Genomic DNA, 21,404 nt, shown 5'->3' with positions numbered 1-21,404 from the left:
CACCTGACTAGGAAGACTGAGTGGATGAGGCCCTTTATAGGCAGAGAGGAGCTGCCTCATATTCACAAGTCCTGGTCTTCCTGGGGGACTTCAACCACCTCAATACCTGTTGGAGGAACAACACAGCAGGGCATAGGCAATCCAGGAGGTTCTTGGAATGCATTGATAGTAACTTCCTTCTCCAAGTGACAGAGGAGCCATCAAGGAGAGGTGTCATGCTGGACCTTGTTCTCACCAACAGGGCGGAGCTGGTGGGGAATGTGAAGCTTAAGGGTGGCCTTGGCTGCAGTGACCACAAAATGGTGGAGTTTAAGATCCTTAGGACACTGAGGAGAGCCTATAGCAAGATCACTACCCTGGACTTCAGGAGAACAGACTTCGGCCTCTTCAAGGATCTGCTTGGTGGAATACCATGAGACAGAGCCCTGGAGGGACAAGGTGCCCAAGAAAGCTGGTTAGTATTCAAGGATCACCTCCTCCAAGGTCAGCAGCGATGTGTCCCAACAAAGATGAAGTTGGGCAAAAGCACCAGGAGATCTGCATGGATGAACAAGGAGCACCAGGACAAAATAACACACAAGAAGGAAACCTACAGGGGGTGGAAGCAAGGACACATAGCCTGGGAAGAATGCAGAGAAACTGTCCATGCAGCCAGGGATCAGGTTAGGAAAGCTAAAGCCCTGATTGAATTACATCTGGCCAGGGACATCAAAGGCAATAAAAAAAGGTTTCTATAAGTGTGTCAGTGATAAAAGGAAAACTAGGGAAAACATGGGCCCTCTCCAGAAGGAAATGGGAGACCTGGTTACCCAGGACATGGAGGAAGTTGAGGTACTCAATAACCTTTTTCACCTTGATCTTTACTGGCAAGCGCTCCAGCCACACCACCCAACTTCCAATCAGAAGTAACAGGTGAACAAGGTAACAAGAAGAAAGTAACAAGGGTGAACAAGGACCTCAGAAGCCTGCGTAATAAAACCATCCACATCAATCCTGGGTAGAGAAAGGGAAATGTATTCCCTCATCTTCTCCAGAAGACAGCTCCCCCAGCACAGCAAGGGCATCAATGCCAGGGTAAAGCACACAACCATCATTTGTATTATGTTCCCAAGCTCAGCAAAATAAAGAGATAAGCAGTGCTGCCAACAGACTCCATGACCTGCACAGGAGCTTGCCACTTCATAAATACTATAGCTATTAGCACACTTAATGTAAAACTGCCATTGTCTTGTGTGCATGTTTGGCATCAAAAAAAGGCTGTGGTGGCCTGACCTTGGCTGGACACCAGGTGCCCATCAGGCAGCTCTATCACTCTCCTCCTTGGCAGGGCAGGGGAAGGGGGAGAAAATAAGATGAAAAAAACCTCATGGGTCAAGATAAAGGCAGTTTAAAAAAGCAAAAACAAAGGCCATGCACAGAAGCAAAGGAAAATAAGAGATGTTATTCTCTGCTTCCCATTAGCAGGTGATGTTCAGTCACTTCCCAGGAAGCAGAGGTTTAGTATGCCTAGTGGTTGCTCCAAAAGACAAATGTAAATAATAAATGCCCTTCCTTCCTCCTCCTTTCTCTTCACTTTATTGTTGAGCAGATGTCATATGCCATGGAATATCCCTTTGGTTAGTGTGGGTCAGCTGTCCTGGCTGTGCCCCCTCCCAAGATCCTGCCCACCCCCAGCCTGCTGGCGAGGGGGAATGTGGCAGAGCCAGCCCTGGTGCTGTGCCAGCCCTGGTGCTGTGCCAACCCTGGTCAGCAGGAGCCGGAGCACCGGTGTGTTATCAGCACCTCTCTGGCTACCAATACAAATCACAGCTTTGATGGCTGCTATGGGGAAAATTAACGCCATCTCAGCCAGACCAAATGCACTCCCACACTACTTCCTAGAACATTCTTTGCTATGCCTCGAGTCTTTCTTGGTCTAGCCAGTAACAATTAGACATTCTTCATAAAACTTGTTTGTCTTTCAAAGAAATAAGACAAAAAACAAAACTTTTTTTTTTAATGGCTAAACCAAGATGAAACAAAACAGTTCTCTTAAAGCAAGCAGTACTTTATTGTGTTGTATCCTTTCAATGTACAGGCTAAAGCACTCATACATACACGAGTAAAATAATGTACGTACATTCTTAAACATAGATTGCAAAATGCATACTGCTGTATTTATAAGCAGCACTGATAGACTCTCTTATTTAGCCTCCTTCCTCACTACCTTAAGAATCTGGGCCCCAAGTTTGACCAAATCACTTCAGACTTACATGGACAGCTATATGCACATGAATTTCTGCAGTCCATATGTAACAGAACAATTAATGTGGAATAGTTAGATGGTAATCTAGCCCTGACAAGGCCACATCACTACAGACAACTCACCTGATAGTTGTGTAACACTGGCAGGTCAACATGGATATTTTTCACAGTTCCGTCATACCATTCAAACTGCATCATTGCTTTCTAGAAGGATGAATAATTTAGTTATGTGTTTACAGAAGCCTATATAAGCTACACTAATGTGAAATTCCTTCCAGAATCATTCTTAAGAATGGTCTAAGTATTTCATTTCAATCTATGACTTAAATTTCAGTTAAATTCTTTCTATAGGCTTTCACTAACTTATAAAGTACTGATTTTAATTAGGAAAATGTAGCAATAGAAAGAAAAAAACCCCAAACCCCAACAAACCCAAGAAAAATAAAGGGCCCTCATTACTTACCTCATGCAGAGTTGACGATACTGTTTTTTTAAGAATAGGTATAAATTCTTCCACAGGAGAGAAAGCATTAGGAGCCAAAACTTGATATAGGTTTAACTTTTTAGCTATAGTAAGAAACAAAGAAATTAAAAAAAACACATGCTTTGCCTTTAATTCACGTTCTACACCTGTTAAGCTTTCCTTTCTGTGTTACCTTTCAATCCATATGTCTTCAACCAGTCCGCTGAGGTTTTGGCCAGGACACATGGTGTTTGAATAACTAACGGTCCTTCATGATTTGGAGGCTTTGGTAAGAAGTTGGAAGGTGTTGTATTTGCAAATTCTATGGAAACCTAAAAGAGATTTTAAGAAAAACTCTTGCAAATTTTAGCATTAATTTTTTTTTACCCTCAATCCAAAATACTCAACGTGGAATATAGTTTTACTTATGTTCACTAAAGTGCTGGGATTTCAACAAGCAAAACAGTTTTGGGGGACAACGTTCCACTAACTTCACTATGCTTGCCACAATGCAAAAACCCACAGGGAAATTAAAATATTGTGGTTATGCATACTGGCATGAAAACAGCCAATCGTTTCTCTAAGAAAAGTAAGTGTGAAAAGGATTGCCATTACACACAGACCAAATCTTGACTGTTCCATTTTCTGCCTGCACTGAGCACAGAGTCAAATGAACCACATTCTACCTTCATTCACACCAATGGAAACAAGTCGATAAAATCTACTATAGGGCACTAGCATTCCTTTATTTCAAAAAGGGGTAAGAGACCTTTGTTTTATGAATGGAAAGAAGTTTGTGGAGATGTTTTTTCATACAGAAGGTTTGACTAATAAGTTTCTGAAATGACATGCTTTTATTGAGGGATATAGAACCTTCCAAGTCATTTCAGGGTGACTTCTGCTCAGTATGTAGTCTACATGGTCCTTTGTAATTATAAGGTTGGAAGAGAGATTAAAGAATTCTATATATACAGAATAGGCAGGGTGAGGGAAAACAAAATTAGAAATATTATTCACAAATAACCAGTTTTCCTCCTGTCTAGGATGCCTCAGGTCAGATGACCAGATACAGGAAGATACCCAATGAAAGCTCTCAGTCCCTCTTTCACAGAATCACAGGAGGTTCTCTTTTTTCCACACCCATATTTCATCAAAAGCACTTAGAAGTTACTTTATTGGAGAAAAGACAAACAAGGTAAGAACCTCTGGTATGTTGGTCAAATAAGGCATAAAAATAGAAACATTACCAAGGTTGCCAAATCCTCAAGATAAGACAGGACCAACATAGAGACAGATGTCTAACAGACAGACTGTAGCTTCCCAACTTCCATGCTACTAATAGATCTAGACAAGCCCTTAGGATTTTGCAGCTGATTTAAGTGTCCATCTGAATCATGTAGGAGTAAGTATCTTTTTCCCATTTAAAGGACTGTTGGAACTTCATTCAAATGACCATGCATACTGTTAGGGTAGCTATTCTCTTAGATTTCCATTATGATCATGGTACAATGTTCATTTTATCGCATTTTGGTTGGTTTATAAAACTTTCTGCATTTTGGAGAACATCTAGCAAAATGTCTCTACTGGTTTTGGCCTTCGTTTGTTCTTACAATGGATGGCCAATACATAATATACAAAGTTCACTTATCAAAATACCTGATTAGTCATATAATTTTTTTTTCATACTGTGAACACTAAAACCTTCTACCCTTGATACTTCAAAGTACACCTGAAAATAAAAAGATACATACATCTGCTAATCTACTAACAAGTGAACCACCAATTCTTCTTTGAAAACTCTGCTTGATGGTCTTGAGTAGGTCCTTAGCCTTCTGGGATTCCTGAAGTAGCAGACGAAAATCACTGCTATCAAAATTCTGTACATATAAAAAAAGGGGGGGAAAAAAAGTTAACTACTATTCAAACACTAACTAAACAGAGCTTTCTTACTCTGATGTGTGTACGTCTATACAAGACTGCCTGGCACAGCAGAATTGAGTGTAAATATATCTAATGCACTGCAAGTAAGTTAGTCATCATTTTATAAACAAGATAATATTTTATTATTTTGAATTGGTCTACCATAAGCCACTACTTTGATCCTATTAATCAGCTTTAAGTCAGTGAACAGTATCTGCAAAATTTATTGCACTTTTAGGAAAGCATTTTCACTTGCAGAGAAAAAATTAACTACAGGTTTACTGAACACATCCTTAGCACTTCTATGACACAGACTTTCAGCACCAAGTCTTGCTATAAACTTCCATGCAGATGATAATTAGTTTACCTTCTCAAAGCGAAGAATCATCAAAAAGAGAAAAATGCTTTGCCTCTCTAGCTGTCACCTACCTCTCCCTTTGAAGAGTAGCAATGATAACGGCCTCTTACAGCTTCTGCAAAGTTCTTTAGAACTGCCTACATATATAAATAGGAAGAAGAAGAGTTACTTTGATTTCAGTTTTGGTATTCAATTCTTAATTAGAGACAGAAAGAATCTTTGAGGTACATGTCATGAGAAAGCCAAAGGTAACTATGTTTCCATTGTTTCCTTACCAGTCTTATTTTAGAAGGGCTGAAAAACTAATTCAGTAAAGAAATTCGTGAAACAGGCAATAAGGGTCAAGTTCATTCACCTTGTGTTAAAATGCCAGGCACTTTCTCTTCCTTTGAAGGCAGGCTTGTGCTAGGCAGATCAAAGGCGTATCATTGAAGTCTACAAGTATAAATGTTAGGCTATCCTTCCCTTGCTCGTAATTACCTCTTAAATCCTTTTCTGTTTTCACCTCCCCCATCTCCTTCTCTCCTACCATCTACCACTACAATCCCCTTCTCCATGACTGCAATACCCTTACTGCATTCAATCTTCTCTTCAAACCAGGATTTCAGTGGTGTCTTCCCTGCCACTGAAGCCACTACATGCCTTAGGGATAAGCTTAAACAAGCGATCAACACCTAAACCCAAGCTCCTATGCAGAAGCTCATCAAAAGTAACTGCTTATCCTTCTGTCCTCTTCCTTCAGGGAGTCACTGCTAAGATCTAAACCACTGTTCACGATCAACACTATAATCTGAGCAAGGCTTCTAGGTCTTGCCCTGATGCTATTCCATACCAAAATATTCCTATCCCATACTGCCATGCTCATATGATCTCACTCCCAAATCCCTGCCTTTCTGTCTCCTATGATCCTTCTCCCTACCCACTTGTCCTTACTGCAATATTGCCTACCTGAGGTCCCATCTTTCACTTTCACCTGCAAAAGAGCTCTTAGCCCTAAAGTCTTCTCTGTAAACACAAAGGATGATTATCTGGAAATAATTGCTTCCCTTCAGCTGCCAAGCCAGCTGACACCACTTGGTTGCCACTTCTGGCTTCGGTATGAACCAAGATGAATGCTCCAAACAAATCTTTTATTGTATGCAAAACTGCTCTAAAGAAAATACAATGCTAGATCAAGAACTCTTTAATGAGTACGTTAGCTTCCCCTCAAGTTTATGAGAGAAGATGTTGCAGCTGAATAGGAAAAAAATGACAGGACACTTAAGGAAGTAAGTTTTAAAACAATTACTTACAAGAGAAGCAGGATTGCTGCAATCATATGTAACAGCATGAGTCTGCAGTTTTCTCCCCAGCATACACTGCTGAGCATAGTCAGACAATATTTCCAAAGGCTGGTCAGGGCTGATATAAATAAATAAATAAGGGGGAAAAAAAAGAATTAACAATGGCAGTAATCAAATGGGGGGAAAAGGTCATACTGAAGAAGACAGGGAGGTAAACTAAGTGGGAAAGAAATAATCAGTCATGGGAATGTAATCCAGTCATTTAGCATAACTTGACTGCCTCTCTCTTTCAGCCATTACTGAAGTACCACTACTGGGGTTTGGTCCTGTCCTGAAAACCTGAATGACAATAAAAGCACTAAGATTCTATTCCAGTTCTTAACAGCTTGTGCATGAAATGTTCTAAATTATTCCCTGATAGCCCCGGAAGCTAAAAATCAGGAATTGTGGGTTTTCCCCCTGTGACAAATGGCAATATAAAAGATTTTGAATCGGATCTTCAACTGTATGTAAGGATGTGCACTGCCTTCCAAAGGCACCAAAGAATGTAAAACTTTGTGCTTAGAACTTTGCAACCCACAGAGCTTTCATTCCCTGAGTTTTGATGGTTCTTCATGGTTAGTAGAAAGTTTTCCTTCCAGCTACACTTTGGCCAGGGACAGAAATTAAGGAAGTTTTCACTTGCACACATTATCTATAAAGTTTTGCTTTCTGTTCAAAGCAGACCTAAGAAAAACTTGGAACCTTTTAACTGAACACCGTTGTGTTCAGGAAATTAGCTGAAACGTAATCTCCATCACACTAAATACCAAGCTTGCCAAACTTGCACCATCCCTTATTTGCATATTTAAAATAAAAAAAATCCAAAATAAATTAGGAGTAGGGTAACGCTCCCAGAATCCTTACTGTAGTCTTTTTCTTATAATCCTGACTCCAGTACCGCAACTTTTCAAATGATGACAGTAGAACTACAGAATTTAAGTCCATAATTTATCTATCTCAGCCTGGTTTCATTTATTTAAACAGACATGTCAAGTTTTCCATCAGCATCACTAAGATCACAGACAGAAGACTATCTTTAAATGCTTAATGCTATTTCACAGCAAAATCTAGCTCATCATATAATCTTCGCAGACATGTGGACCCTTTCTGTGACATCCTTAATGATGCTGAAGGATTTTTATTGGTGCAAAATTAGAGCTAGCAGACTCTCAATGGATTAAGCGATAGCTGATCTGCAAAGCAAAAAAATGTAGCTTCATATCAGAAAAGATTTATAAATAGTGAAAAAGGGAAGGAATACAGGAATTCAGTAGTACGAAACCCCTGGATCTTAAATTTTCTATTTATTTTTGCATCAAGTTCAGATTCTTGTACCAATTCTTTATGCCAGCTAAAGTTGGTTGACACATAATGAATTTACCAGCTTCCTACAATAAAAACCAGAGAATTCAGTTCTTTCATCATAAAGACATGTTTTAAGGCTTTCAGCAAATTGCAGCCTTGACCAGGTTCCAGCTGTTGTATCCACTGTCTTGCTTCATGTAGCCTGCAGGAGAGGGCAGGAGGATGGGGATGGGCAGGAGGGGGAGAAAAAGGAATATGTACACTTAATTTGCAGGTGTTAAATAAGATAGATCATGAAGATTACTACAAATCACAGGAGCTACTAAGATATTTCATGCTTGAACAACTAGCTTGAAATGCACTTAAAATTCATTGCTTTTTTCCCCCTCTTACAAATCACTACAGGCACAAGATGAAAAACTGCTATTATCTACAAGAGATTGCTCTAATTAAATGGAGATCTTGTTTGAAACACTTTTATTTTTCAGAGAAATCAACTTACTTACACATGAACATTGATATTTTTTGGACTCTCCCACAGAGATGAAATTTCTGTACTGAATGAGAGGCAGTACAATTGCTTCTTGTAACATAGCTGTTCATCTATTAAGCACTAATAAATAAAAAATTGTTAATGCATTATTATCCATGCTGCTTCTAGCAGGGTTATTATGTAAAAGACTAAAAATAGCAATTCCCTAAAAATAGTTGACAGCAATATCTTCAGCTACCACAGAGAAAAGCTTCCAATAAAAAGCCATACAGATTCAAATATTTGTTAAGGAGTACAGAGACAGAACCTGCAAACCTGGGGTGATCCAGCCAGTTTGTTAATGGGGCAGGAAACGGGGAATATTTGTTGTACTGGTGTCACTTTTTCTTCTTAGCTGATGGGCACGTGAAACAACATACTGATCTAGAATGGGCATATTCACCCACAAAGCAATTACTAAAAATGTTTAATATATATTCATGGTTAGAGCTAAACAACAGTTCAGATATTAAGGCTAGGCAAGCCAGACTATGTGGAAATCAAGTTTTCTTGAAGGAGTTTTATTTAAAACACACAAATGAAAAATGCAGGTAATAGAAATTGATGTAAAATAATTCCTGAATGCAGAAAATGAAATTGTACAAAGTTTTGAAGTTAGATAGTAAACCAGCTACATTATACCTTCCTTCCTTAATACAAAAGCTTTATAGAAATAAAGAGCAGAATAAAGAAAAAGCTTCTTTTGGGACTTCAGGAACCAAGGTTCTGACCAAAATTCTGAAGTGTGCCTTGTTGCCACAAAACATAAAAGCATAAGGAAACAATATTTACTATAAATAGCTCTATGTGCAACTTGTTTCTATCTCTTACAGCTGCTTGTTAGGCAAGTTTATTCAATTGAGAATGCTAGTACAAGAATTGAGAAATTTCAAGATATTAATAAGGAGAGTATTATTATTATAGTACATACAGAAGTTTGTTTTTATCTAGACATTAGCATTCAAAGACATTTAGAACATACTTTTTTCCAACAGAAAACTATTGTATTGTATATTTTGAATTTAAGTAGATTTTTTTCTACTAAGTTCCTGACTTGTAGTTATACAAAAGCTTAATTAGTAAGTTACAATTGTCAAAGTCTGCTTATTATTACTTACCAAGAGGTCCTTCTGAAAATCCAGTAGTTGAGGTCCATAACTCATATGAGACACATCAACCACAAGTCCAACTTTGGTCCCTTTTATGAGGCCAAACACCTTAAAAGAGAAAGGTTACTATAAATACTAAGCTTATTGAAAGTTTAATAGTTTTACCATTTATTCTGTACAACACTATTTAAAAATCAAATATTAGGTATTTATTTTCACTTTAAACTTTTTAGCATAAAGATAACACAGTGACAAAGCCAAGGAAAAGAAAAAAAAAAACAGGAAAAAAAGAAGAAAAAAAAAAGAAAAAAAGAAAAAGAAAAAAAAGAGATGCCTCCTGGCTCCCAGTTTATGCTTACCAGTGAATCACATTACCTCCTTCCCAAGACAAACTATGTGTTATTTGAGAGGATAAAAATAACTTTTGTCTATAGAATCTCCTTCACATTAAACCAAGCAACTTTGTGGAAGCCAGATTCTGGAATGCTGCTTCTTTTTCTATCTCCTTTGAGAGGCAGTTTTGTCCCTTTCCCACTCCTGAGCATTAGCACGACTAGGCACAGTAAGCGATTAACCAGCTGTGCAAGAGAGGGCACAACGGACTACAAGACAGCTCCACTCCAGTCAGAGCTTAAGCTCAGCATTGTCTGCTCCCATCTAAATCGCAGAGAGGTCCTGATGATTAAGACTGCTAAGAGAAAGAAAAAGACTGGATCTAGGAAGCAGAAAACTGCATACCAATGGAAGTTCAAGAAAACCAATCCATTTTCAAGATATGTATCACTGCATGATGTGTAACTCCCAGTAAATAACGAAAATACATAAGCTTTCTGGAAGCTACTTTTCACTAGCATTCAAAAGTTAATTTATTCTTTAATGCCATATACAGTTCCAGTGTAAAAATATACTGCAAAGTTAAAGTTACCTTTCTGCTGTCCTGCAACAGCCACTGAATTCGCTGCTGATAAAGTTCGATCACTCTGACAAAAGGCATAGCACACATTTAGCTAAGGCATTTTCTTGCATTGTACACTGATGTAACAATCAACCACTTGTCTTCATCACGTCCTTTCTCTCACATATGCAAAATCTGTGAGAAACAGTATTTAAAAATACTGTTTTCAGTGTTCTCACACAAGTGGTTGTGGCAGGGCTAACCATTTAAAAACTTCTTCCCTTAAAGCTGTTTGACTGATTAGATATGAAGCTGTCTTGAAAACTGGATCACTGAAATGTTTCCTCCTTAGTTGCTGGCTTATTCTGTTCAGAGATAGGAGAGGGGTATTCACCATGTGTATGTGTGAGTGACAGAAGCTCAGGCAAAACTAAGTTTAGTTCATCACACACAAGTTATCAGCAGCAGATGTGTTTAACACAAACTACCCTATTGCTTAAAACAGTCGTGACATACAATCTTGTCATTGAAAGGCAGCACACTCATTGAAGTACTGGACTAAATGCAGCACAACTTTTAACAATTCCATTTCAAAACAGGTATAACCTGAGCTAAAACAATATGCTTGCTGTCCTCTAAAATTGTTTTAGTTCAACCAACTTATTTTTAATACCATGAGCACAGTTTTTACAATTTGGCAAATAAAGTTTAAATCAATAAAGGGGAACACCTTTCTGCTTTTTCAAAGTGCTAAAGCTACTTTTTTAAACCAGATTTGCAGACAGTTTGCTTAGATGGTGCAGGGCCCAAGTACCAAAGGTGGACCTTCTCAAGATTTTGGATCTTCGTAACTAACACAGTGAGGTATGCTGAAGTAGTGGCACTCCTAGGAACAGTCTAGGAGTGAAAACCAGCAAAAACACGATTACAGCTTTTCCCCCCCTCAATTTAAGTTTCCTTAATTTTCTAAATTTAAAATTCACTTAGAAAACTTCTAATTTCCACAGATCATGACTAGATCCATGACTTGAAACTAACCCAAGTTACAGTAAACATAACCCACAAATATGCAGTATTACCTGTGAAAACCCAACCATTTACTAGCTACCTTTCTAAAATGAGCTAACTGCTTCAGTTCAAAACCTGGTTAATAGGCATCTTCATTAAAAAAACCTCAGCTGTAGTGACATATAATTATCACCTACCCTAAATTTCAGCAGAAAGGATTTAATGCTGAGATACTCTGAAGTTCCCAAAGGTAACAAATTAAGATTGAAGGCAGTACCTGCAGTCATGGGGGATAGGGATATAGAATGTCATGCACCAAAATCATAAACAAGATGGATACTTACTTGGAAAGTCTGGATTCAAAATCAGTAACTGTCTCTTCTGTAAACTCTATCTCTTCAACACAATTTCCTGAATTCCTGGAACACTATGTATAATTAACATCGAAGATGCACACAATTACAACTGACTAAAGAAAGGGCAGTGTTGTACTTACAAAATAATATTGCCTTCATTTACCAGATGCTCTAATGTTAATTTCAAGGATTCTAAACTGTGGTTTCTTAGCCATTCCTCTGTGGTTTGCACCTTTTTAGACTGTATTTTCTTCATCTGTACTCCCTATAGATGAAATAGAAAAAATCAAATGCAGCATGAGAAACGAAATGTGCTGTTCCAATGTGACAAAAATGTAAGTCCCAAGGACAGCTGCTGGTAGGCAATGCATATCCAAGAATAACATAATTATAGGTACTGGCATACACTTTTGGATGTGGGATGCAAAGGAAAAGAAGCTTTCAGAATATTCCCTGATTGTGAGCTAAAGAAAAGGTAAGAAGAGGTTAGTCTGGAGGAGACAGGAAGACAAGAAACAGGAGAGTTTAATAAAAGAATTAAATAAATACCCCAGTGAGTTACAAGGGAGGGAGAAAAATTAAGCATTTCCAAAACCTGCCTCACAGAGTTTGAAGGGGTATATGTTGTCTTCTGCTTTTCTGAAGAAAAATTCAGTACCAACAGTTGATGTACCTTTATTGTTTTGTGTGTTCACAGACTGATTCATCTCTGCAGAGAAATTGTACGTAGTTTAATGACTTTAGTGATTTTATCTATCAAATTGTCTGTGTGTATATGTAAATATATGTAAGGAAACATATCAGTTGTCTATCAGCTTATTTATTCCCCATTCTGTATTTATGGTGGGTATGTGTTACTTTTCTAGTTACTCCATTTAGCAGGAAAACTAACATGCCTACCAGCAGATCTTGTGTCTTGGTGATATACATTACCAGCAATCCATCATCTGGTCCTAGATGAGGCATAGTAAAATCTTGCCATGGTGGATGATCACCCTGTAGACTGGATTTTGTGGTCACCCTACAAGACAATTAATTTCATGGGATTACTTACAACATTCTCGTATTATCATAAACTCTTTACAAGTTTTTTTCAGTAGGAAGTTTTTATGCTTTGACATTTGTTTACACACTCTATTTGATGCATGACAAACGTTCTGAAAAGACATAGTACATAGTTTATACGAGCTACAGTTTTTACTCTATAGCTATATATGAAAACCCAAGAAGACTTTTTAACAGTATCCTCACCCAACTTTTGCCAAAAACTGATCATTGTCCAACAACGGTGCCATTTTCCTGATGTGTGTATCCATTATATGAATAAACTTAGCCTTGTTCAAAAAATGCAAAAAGACAAAAGTATTAGAGTAAAAAGCTTAAACCCTCAGGAATACATACTTTTTAAAAAGGTATTAATAGTCAGCAACTTATATGATAATTACACTGTATGTGGGACAACAGGAAATTAAACAACAGCTGCAAAGAGGAGTTACAATTATCCACCTATAGAAAACACATTTAGGAACTACCCTGCAAGAGCTATTTGTTAAAGGGTTTTTTGCAGTTAATTATGTACGCACAGCTGCCGGGAGACTAGCCTCACCGCTCAGACAGAAGGAAAGATTAACCGAAGCAAAACAGCAGTCTCCGAGCGAGTGTGAGCCGCCGCGGGGTTGCGGCGGGGATGGGGCCATGTAGGTGAGCTGCCCCTCGGGTTTAGCCACAGCAATGTCAAGGTAAAAACGATCATAAAATGCTGTTTTTCACTTGGCAGGGCTGCGCCGCCTCACGCCGTCCCCAAGCCACCCGCGCCCTTTCGCTCACCAAAGGGTGTCAGCGGAGCTCTCTGCCCGCAGCCTCCCGGCCCCCCAGACTTGCCTCTCGTCGCCTCACCTCACCGCACGGGGGGAAAGGCCCCTCGGCGCCCCGACCCCGCGCGTCCCGCCCGCTGGTGCCTCTCACCTCATGAGGGAACGGCCCCTCGGCTCCCCGACCCCGCGCGTCCCGCCCGCTGGTGCCTCTCACCTCATGAGGGAACGGCCCCTCGGCTCCCCGACCCCGCGCGTCCCGCCCGCTGGGCCTCGCCTCGCCTCTCCTCACCTCACGGGGCAAAGGCCCCTCGGCTTCCCGACCCCGCGCGTCCCGTCCGCTGGGCTTCTCCTCTCCTCACCTCACGAGGAAAAGCCTCCCCCGTTCCCCCCGCGCCCCCAGCCCGGACACGTCCCGAAAGCCCAGGCTCCCACCGCGCCCGTGACAGGGTTTCCCCTAAGCCCCTTCTGGCGAAGGCACCTGCCGGCACTCAGCCGACCCGACCCTTCCCCCATGCGAACCCGGAGGAGCCCAGCCCCACGGCCCGCTGGGCCCGCCGCGTTGCGGCGTTGCCGGTGGAGACAGGCCGGCCCCAGCGGCGGGCGGGAGCGGGCGGCGGCGGCGGGCGGGTCCGCGGGGGGCGTGAGGAGCCACCCGGGCGCGAGGCCCGGGGCCAGTTCCAGTCAGCGCAGCCGGGGCCAGTCGCTTTAGTAGACAATTTATTTTGATAAACTTGCTCAATAACAAAAATACAAGTGAAGAAAATTATGTTCATTTTATACAGTTTGTATTAACATTTGTTCGGAAATCATTAATTGAAAAATGTTCTAAACCAATTAGAAAACAATCCTCAGTAAAGGCCGGGGCAGGGGACGCAGGCGGTTGGGCATCGAGCTGGGAGCGACACGATGCCCAGGCAGGACAACCCCTTGCAGACACCGTTTCCTTCATTATTTTCATCCTTCACAAAGGTTTTAAAGGACAGCTTTCATTTTTATCGTGTATGTGTGTGTTGGGGCAAACAGTAATCTACAGTCGTGTTCCGAAGTGGTTAAACGATGGCTCTGAAACACAGGTATGACAGGAGGGCCCTCGGCTGCTTCACTCCAGCCAGAGGACCAGGCTCAGGTGGTGGTGCAGGCTACCAGCACCTTTGGGAAACTGGTATCACTGGCCAGCAAGATTAACAACGGAAAGCGACGTTCAGTAGACTGGTGTGTTCAGGGAAGCACACCCTCCCCAGGTCTGAGACAAACAGCTTCCAGGCAAATATTTCAGCTGAGCTCAACGCAAGATTTATACAGACAAATCCACTAGTTTTCTTTCTGAAGGTATTTTAAGCTTCTGATCTTACATTTTGTTGGCCAAACAAACAACATAGTGTGCACAAATTACGTTACGATGGGACGTCAAACCTTTGGGGGAATTCTGAAGCGAAAGACTAAATAAGAATCTCTAGTGACATATGAAATGAGCTGTCCTTCAAAAAGTTACAATTAATGGCTGGCAGAATCAGAAAAGTTTATGTAAACACTCAACACAAATATGGGATTACCTTTGGAGAAGATACACATGGAAACATTTGCTTTTCATGAACTGAAAAAGTCTACAGATGTTTAGGCATGTTCAATACGAACTTCCCGTAGTTTAAAACAAAATCTTGTGCAAATAAAACCTATAAATAGTCTTCAGCAGATCTTACAGTGATGCTCTTAGGTATGAAAAGAATGCACACAACTTTAAAATAAAAGTAAGACATAAGTTTGACAAATGATTGCACCATAAAACAGTGTTTTATATACAGTTTACAAGATATGATTTTCTGCTATAAATTAATACTGTACTATATAGTACTTAGTGACCTTATTAAAAGCAACTGTTGACAGCTGTCTCTTAATTACCGGGTGCTTTTATTTTAAATGCAGTTGGCTGCATATATTTCTGGACTTAAAATGCTCAAATATTTAATTAAACTATCTACTTGTTAAATCTCTGCTATCATTTCATAATTCATAGCAATAGCATTAGCAGATCAGATATATTTCCAGCCAGCCAGCCACAGTCTTGGTATGCTCCAAAATAAGTGTTGTGGGTTTTTTTTATTAAATTATGATCCATTTAATCTAAGCCTAAATCCACTGTATACATGATGTTACTATAACTGAAATAAGCTGGGGAGGGGAGAAGAAATCTTAGCAACTGAGGAACTCCCACCACCACCACCTGTGTTTGTTAAAAAAATCTCCTAGAACTATTTACAAGAGGCATTTCTGAAAATAAAGAGCTCCCCCCCCCCCCCCCCCCCGAACATAATTTATGATTTATTTTTTTAAAGTGAATACTTCAGCTTAGGATACAACAGTGATAACACCAAAACTTTAGACACACAACCAGCTGATGAACCCTGCACTTTGTCTCACATCACTAGGGGCCAACATCACTAGGGACCTCACACTGCTCATGCAGATAAAGGCTTAAATTAGGAACCAAATCATATTTAAACCATCACTTCCAAGGAGGTGCTCAGCTGTATTTACAGACAAGTATGCTTTAAAAAAATTTAGTGAGCCCTAAACACTCCCTTCTACCTGTGAGTGAGCTGACTGGAAAAAAGTTCACTTATAGGCCATTCCAGTGACAAGTTTGCTTTTCATTTGAAATTTTTGAACAAACTTAATTCAGCAAATAACCTTTTCATATTAAAATACCTGGGGAGGGGGAGTGGGAAGAGGTGGAGGAGGACAGGGACCCATTAGGGTCTGAATGGCACACAGTTTAAAAGAATTGTGCAAATTGTCTTATTTCAAACATTTAAGCTTATCAGATAAGTGATTATTTTGGGAACTGATTATATTTTATCAACAATCTCATTCTAAAATACACTTTCGCTAACATTTTAGGAAAATGTCTACTCAGTAATGCAGTTCTAATAAGCTCAATGAAACAGCACTTGACAAATACCATTTTTTTGTGTTCATAATGAATCTCAGGTAAACCACATATTAACTGGAAAACAAATACTGATGGTGCAGGAAGCTTTCCTGGGACACTAAACTGTACTTTCTGCAAGGTTAGATTAAGTAGTGAATTAAGATATCTATGGATTCAAATGTTTATCCTTGTGTTGAAAAATAAAACTACCTTTAGTGAGGAATATTTACTCCAAATTTGGGTGGCCCTTAAATCCACATTTAAAATTACAGCTTTAGTAAACAAGGCATATATTATTTAAACAATTATATTGCTCATTTTTTTTTGGTAAAGATGAATTAATACTCAAATAAAAATAAGTTCTTCCATCTTTGCAGTGGAATAGTGTTTGTATGACTTTAAAGATTGCATTTTACATGTGCTAGAGAAATGCTAACCTATAGTAAAATGCTGTGCTTGACCATGTATGAATGCTAATGTAACAATGCAGTAGAAAAAGAGACTTTCTGTACAACAGTTGCTAATAATTTAAATAGTGTCAGTTTCCCAAAATTAGGATTTTAACTTTAAGGTATGACATGATCTCACCTTCTACCCTCATATACAAATAAATTACCATAAAAAGAATTTTAGCTTAACTTAAAATTGCACCTAGAAAGGCATGGGATCGTTTGTACCTATTACAAAAACTGTTAAAATCAAGGGCTGCTACAAAGAATGAGGTAAACTGAAGACTCTCAGCTATGTGGCCTTCAGAGAAATGGCTTTTTTCTATTGAGTTCTAGTTTTGCACACCACAGTGTTTTGCTAGCAAAGCGTTCTGAGTTCTTTTCCAGGAACCATTTGTGTGTATATACATATATATACATATATGTGTATATACACACACACACATACACACACACTGTATACTGCATCAGCAAAATATATATATATATTTATATATATATTTATATAAATATAAGGAAGAAATCCCCCTCTAAAATGTTCCTTAGTGTTTTTCTAGAACTTATGGGGGAGGAGGGGATGTATGTCTTCTCGCCATTACATACATTTAGAGAACATGATTTGATCTATTGGCTTCTTGGTGCAGTAATGCAAGATTGATCCACATTGGTGCCGAAGGCTTTGCTCATCAGAAGGAAGATGTAAAATACTAATCTCCTAAACAGCGAGGCCAGCCTCACTTGAATTCCTCTGCAACCCTCTGGTCTACCACAAAGTTCATAAATACTTTGACTTCCAAATCATTAGACGTTAAAAACAGGAACAGTACAGTAACATGGGGCATTATGCTTCTCAGTGTAAAGCATTCTTCACTAGTTCCTATCACAGTGCAGACCCGACTGCATTAAAATATGCTCAGGAGATTAGTTGACGTTGTCTGTATTTGGTTACGGGAAAGGCTCTCCTTTTTTTTATCCAAAGTGCATAGTGAGAACAAGTCAAAGCATTCTTCTTTTCAGTAAGTGTTTCATAGTCTGATTTAAGCATCCTCCTGAGAATGCAATTCCGATGTCTTGCTCTTTTCCAAAATAAAGTCCTGCAGTTCAGACATTCATCAGCCAGGTAAACAAACTTTGCCAGCAAATAGAAGTCCCACTATTGTAAAGAAAATGGATAAGACAAACAGTACATACGAAGACCCAACCACTGTGTTATTGGGTAATTTATATGGTTGACCTCCAACTTCATTGATGTAAAATCCAATTGGAAATATTAGGGCTGCCATACAGAATAGAATCACTGCAAAGAAAGAAGAGAAAAAAAGAGTCACTGCTGTGTTAAAGTGAGAATATTTATCCATTCCTAGAGCAGTCCAGACAAGCAAGCAAAGTATTCTGACCAAACTGAACAGCTGAGATATTCTACTACCTAACTTGCTTGAAAGGACTGAGTAGGCATTATCATGCTTTTAAAACATTCCCCATCTATTCCCAAGAAAAACTAAAAAACCCCAATTTTCACTGTAATTTCAGTCCTGCTCACTAGATCATGAACTGTCTTTACAGAATAAAAATTTGGTGGATGTACCTCTACCATCATCCACAAATTTAGTCACAGAGTTCATTATTTCTTCAGGTAATTTTTCCCCAAAGTAAAGGTAAACTAACATTCAACATTGAAGAAACTCCTTTTCTATTGTCAAGAGTTGTCTTTTTTCCAACTGTAGTTGCCCTCTCCCATTCTTCCACACAAATTCCTTTTCTGTAAGTTTGCTACAAATAGAAAACACAGGTTGTCATTACAGTTTCTTTTAGATTAAAAGATGCCAGTTTCCTAGTTATATGGATGTTTCCTTATGTAATTAAATATCTTTAAGATTTTCTACTAGAATACAAAGAATGTTTTCTGATTCAGTTTAATCTAAGCTTCTTAGTGAAAAACTTCAAATTCAGACTCCATGAACAAAGAGAACCAAGCAATGAGGTATTTTATTTCACCTGAACAGTTAGACTTATGTACGTGGTTCATGCTTACAACTGACTGTGTGGATGTACAGAAAAGAAACCAGAACTCCTATTAAAGCCATTAATTAGAATTACATTATGGATTTCAAAGGCTTCAGGTATCAAGAGTGGCTAACGTTCCTCACAGCACATTTCAGTACACTGATCAAATCCAGGAGGGCACATCCACAGTTGTTATCCTTCCCTTTGGATAAGTAACTCTGTTTAGTTCAAATGTAGCAATATGCTTGACCAAAGGAACACCTTCCAAATATGGTCCCTCTAAGAGGCAAGACATTCTTCATAATAAAAAGGATTCACTTTTGAATCTGTTTGATTGCATATGCAAGAATATACAATTAGGTTTTTAATCAGTATTAGAAGAACACAATTTTATCTCGTTCTATCAGTTCAGTCAACTACTAGTGCTTTACTCTTATTCCACTTCTATGTATTTCAACTTTGTTTCAAACATAATTTATTGTGAGTGGAGCATGGCATCCCAATACCCATTATTCAACCAAATCTAAATTATATCGGGGGGGGGGGGGGGGGGGGGGGGGCAGGAAGGGGCTGAACCTGCTCTGTTCTCCCACCAAGCCCAAAAATTCACATACTGACATCTCCTAACATGATGCACCGGCTACCACTGAAGCTTCTCCTGGTCCTCAAAGTGCACCTATAAACACAGCCACATGAAAAAGAAAATCCAAGCCAAGTTACAATGCTCCTACATGAATAAAGTGCATTACATGCTGATTTTTTCAGTCTTCTCTCAGTTAACAGACTGCTGCTTTTTGTTTGTTAGTAAGGGTCACAGGTGCTGTCCTTGTCTCCCCTTTCCCTACCACTAAGAGACAGAACAAACTGGGGATGCTGTTCCCTCCTTGAGCTTCCCCACAAGTCAAACAAGCAACAGTAAAACACACTAGCAACAGTAATAGCCATCATCTTGATCACTGGTTGCTGTGCAAGTCAGCAGTGCTGCAGCTGCTTTTCCAAAGGTACATAAATTCAGAAGCTTGCCTGTCCCCTTTGGCCTTACCAGGACAAAGTCTCCAGTTTTTCCAAATAAGAACATGATGGGCTGGAGCAGCCTCAGTATTTTTCAATGTAACTTCACTACTGCTTTTCCTGACTAAATATACATGCTCCCATTTATCCAGCTACAGTGTTACATGCCCATACTAAAACCTTTTTTTTTTTTTTTTTAATGGACTCTGTGTTTATCCAAGATTAATAGTTTATAATATATTTTATATCTTGATGCTCAAAGCTTATGATTTGCATAGCACAGGTTTCAGCTTTGAGGAAAAAAATCACTCCTGTGCTACAAAAGAGACTAGTATGGGCATGCTGAATCTGAACTCAAGAAGTGTTCAAGTAGGACTTGGGCAGAAACAAAAAAAGGACAATTTCATAAACCGTGATCCACATCAGAACATCAGCTGCTCCTTGCTTTCCTAAACATGTGCAACTTTCACAACACTTTGAGTCAAGAGCTGCTACCCCTCGGATCAACCTGCCTTTCAGCTGACAACACTGAGCAGCAAAGAATGCACTAGAGGGAGCTCGTCTCTCGCTTTTAATGCAACCGCAGCCGGCGGATTATTTTTTAAAACATAAAAAAAAAAAAGAGCACAAACAAAAAACATCTGGCAACTGCATAGTTACTACATTCTTGCACAGTGCTACCTTCGTTAGGCTATCTATTAAAACACAACCAAAGACCCAGCAACCAGATGTTAAACATTAAATAAACTAGAAAGTTTTAATCTACATGATATCAGTCCATGTAATTCCACACTACACAATCTAATCCTTAAAGAATGTTCCCCCTTTTTTAATTATACCTTAAACAACAGCTGGTCCATCTGAGGAGACAAAGCTTGGGTATGTGTTTCTTGAGCAGACTTGTGCAAGCACAGAAGATCTCAGTACTCGAGTGGTCCAGGAAACAGTGGTTGATGTGCAATTATTAACGCAACATACAATTAGTAATAGTTTGAACAATACTCTGAGGAGTATTGTTACATTACATCCAGTATTACTCCATTACATCCAGTTTGTCTCTGATGAGCATTCCAGTTCTTTACAAAACTTCTGTAGTATTTTAACAATAACATACTTCTAGCTTTAGGATTGTGAAAGCAACCTGCACTTTCAAGATTAAATTTATTATATTTAAGTACGACACAGCTGGAAAAATTCTGATGGCCTCATGGGTATAGTTGAAGAATAGATCCCTCTCTACTAAACCTTTGTTATTTGAGGCATGTTGTATATACATGCACCAGTGCTCCCATGTCTGAGACCTGCTAGTAGCACTGTACTGCTGAGTTCAGTGTGCCCGGGGTCTCCCAGTGTTCCCACTGCAGGATGGGAGGGTGCAGGTAGCTCAACATTCCCTCAGTCCACAGCAGGAGAAAAAATAAATCCTGTGCATGCAGGCAGTGTGCAGAATGCTGATGCGCATACACATTTCAAACATTTACTACAGCATTAACCAGCCATCTTTCCTCTTCCACTGCACATACTGCAGTGCACATGGTCTGCTGTGAGGGTGTCCAAGCAATCTTCTTAGTGTGGTCTGAATTTTTAGTCTACTGAAATAGCAAATAAAAAAAGTATTCATCAAAGCCTACCTCAGATTAGGAAGCCTCGCAGAAGAATGATGGCAAAGTTTTGAGACTTCA

The 21,404-nt window shown here is 39.3% G+C and overlaps 2 protein-coding genes across 2 annotated transcripts in view; both read right to left on the bottom strand.

Annotated features, from left to right (window-relative positions):
* Positions 1-12,810, bottom strand: part of VWA3A (von Willebrand factor A domain containing 3A) — a 31,468-nt gene extending 18,658 nt beyond the window's left edge. The window contains exons 1-14 of the mRNA XM_040593821.1: positions 12,767-12,810; positions 12,416-12,536; positions 11,679-11,780; positions 11,504-11,586; positions 10,182-10,236; positions 9,266-9,364; positions 8,122-8,228; positions 7,692-7,817; positions 6,278-6,386; positions 5,057-5,122; positions 4,459-4,584; positions 2,901-3,039; positions 2,708-2,811; positions 2,368-2,448 (exon numbers count right to left, since the gene is read on the bottom strand). Coding sequence (XP_040449755.1) covers positions 2,368-2,448; positions 2,708-2,811; positions 2,901-3,039; positions 4,459-4,584; positions 5,057-5,122; positions 6,278-6,386; positions 7,692-7,817; positions 8,122-8,228; positions 9,266-9,364; positions 10,182-10,236; positions 11,504-11,586; positions 11,679-11,780; positions 12,416-12,536; positions 12,767-12,810 — 1,362 coding nt within the window. The remainder of the gene's footprint in view (positions 1-2,367; positions 2,449-2,707; positions 2,812-2,900; positions 3,040-4,458; positions 4,585-5,056; positions 5,123-6,277; positions 6,387-7,691; positions 7,818-8,121; positions 8,229-9,265; positions 9,365-10,181; positions 10,237-11,503; positions 11,587-11,678; positions 11,781-12,415; positions 12,537-12,766) is intronic.
* A 2,610-nt stretch (positions 12,811-15,420) lies between these two features.
* MOSMO (modulator of smoothened) overlaps positions 15,421-21,404 on the bottom strand; it is a 31,736-nt gene continuing 25,752 nt past the window's right edge. The window contains exon 3 of the mRNA XM_040589307.1: positions 15,421-18,004. Coding sequence (XP_040445241.1) covers positions 17,820-18,004 — 185 coding nt within the window. The 3' untranslated portion in view covers positions 15,421-17,819. The remainder of the gene's footprint in view (positions 18,005-21,404) is intronic.

This window comes from Falco naumanni, chromosome 4 (genome assembly GCF_017639655.2).
Source record: "Falco naumanni isolate bFalNau1 chromosome 4, bFalNau1.pat, whole genome shotgun sequence".
Taxonomy (NCBI): Eukaryota; Metazoa; Chordata; class Aves; order Falconiformes; family Falconidae; genus Falco; species Falco naumanni.
Note: the sequence above shows the minus strand (reverse complement) of the source record. Positions and strands in the feature narration are given on the sequence as shown.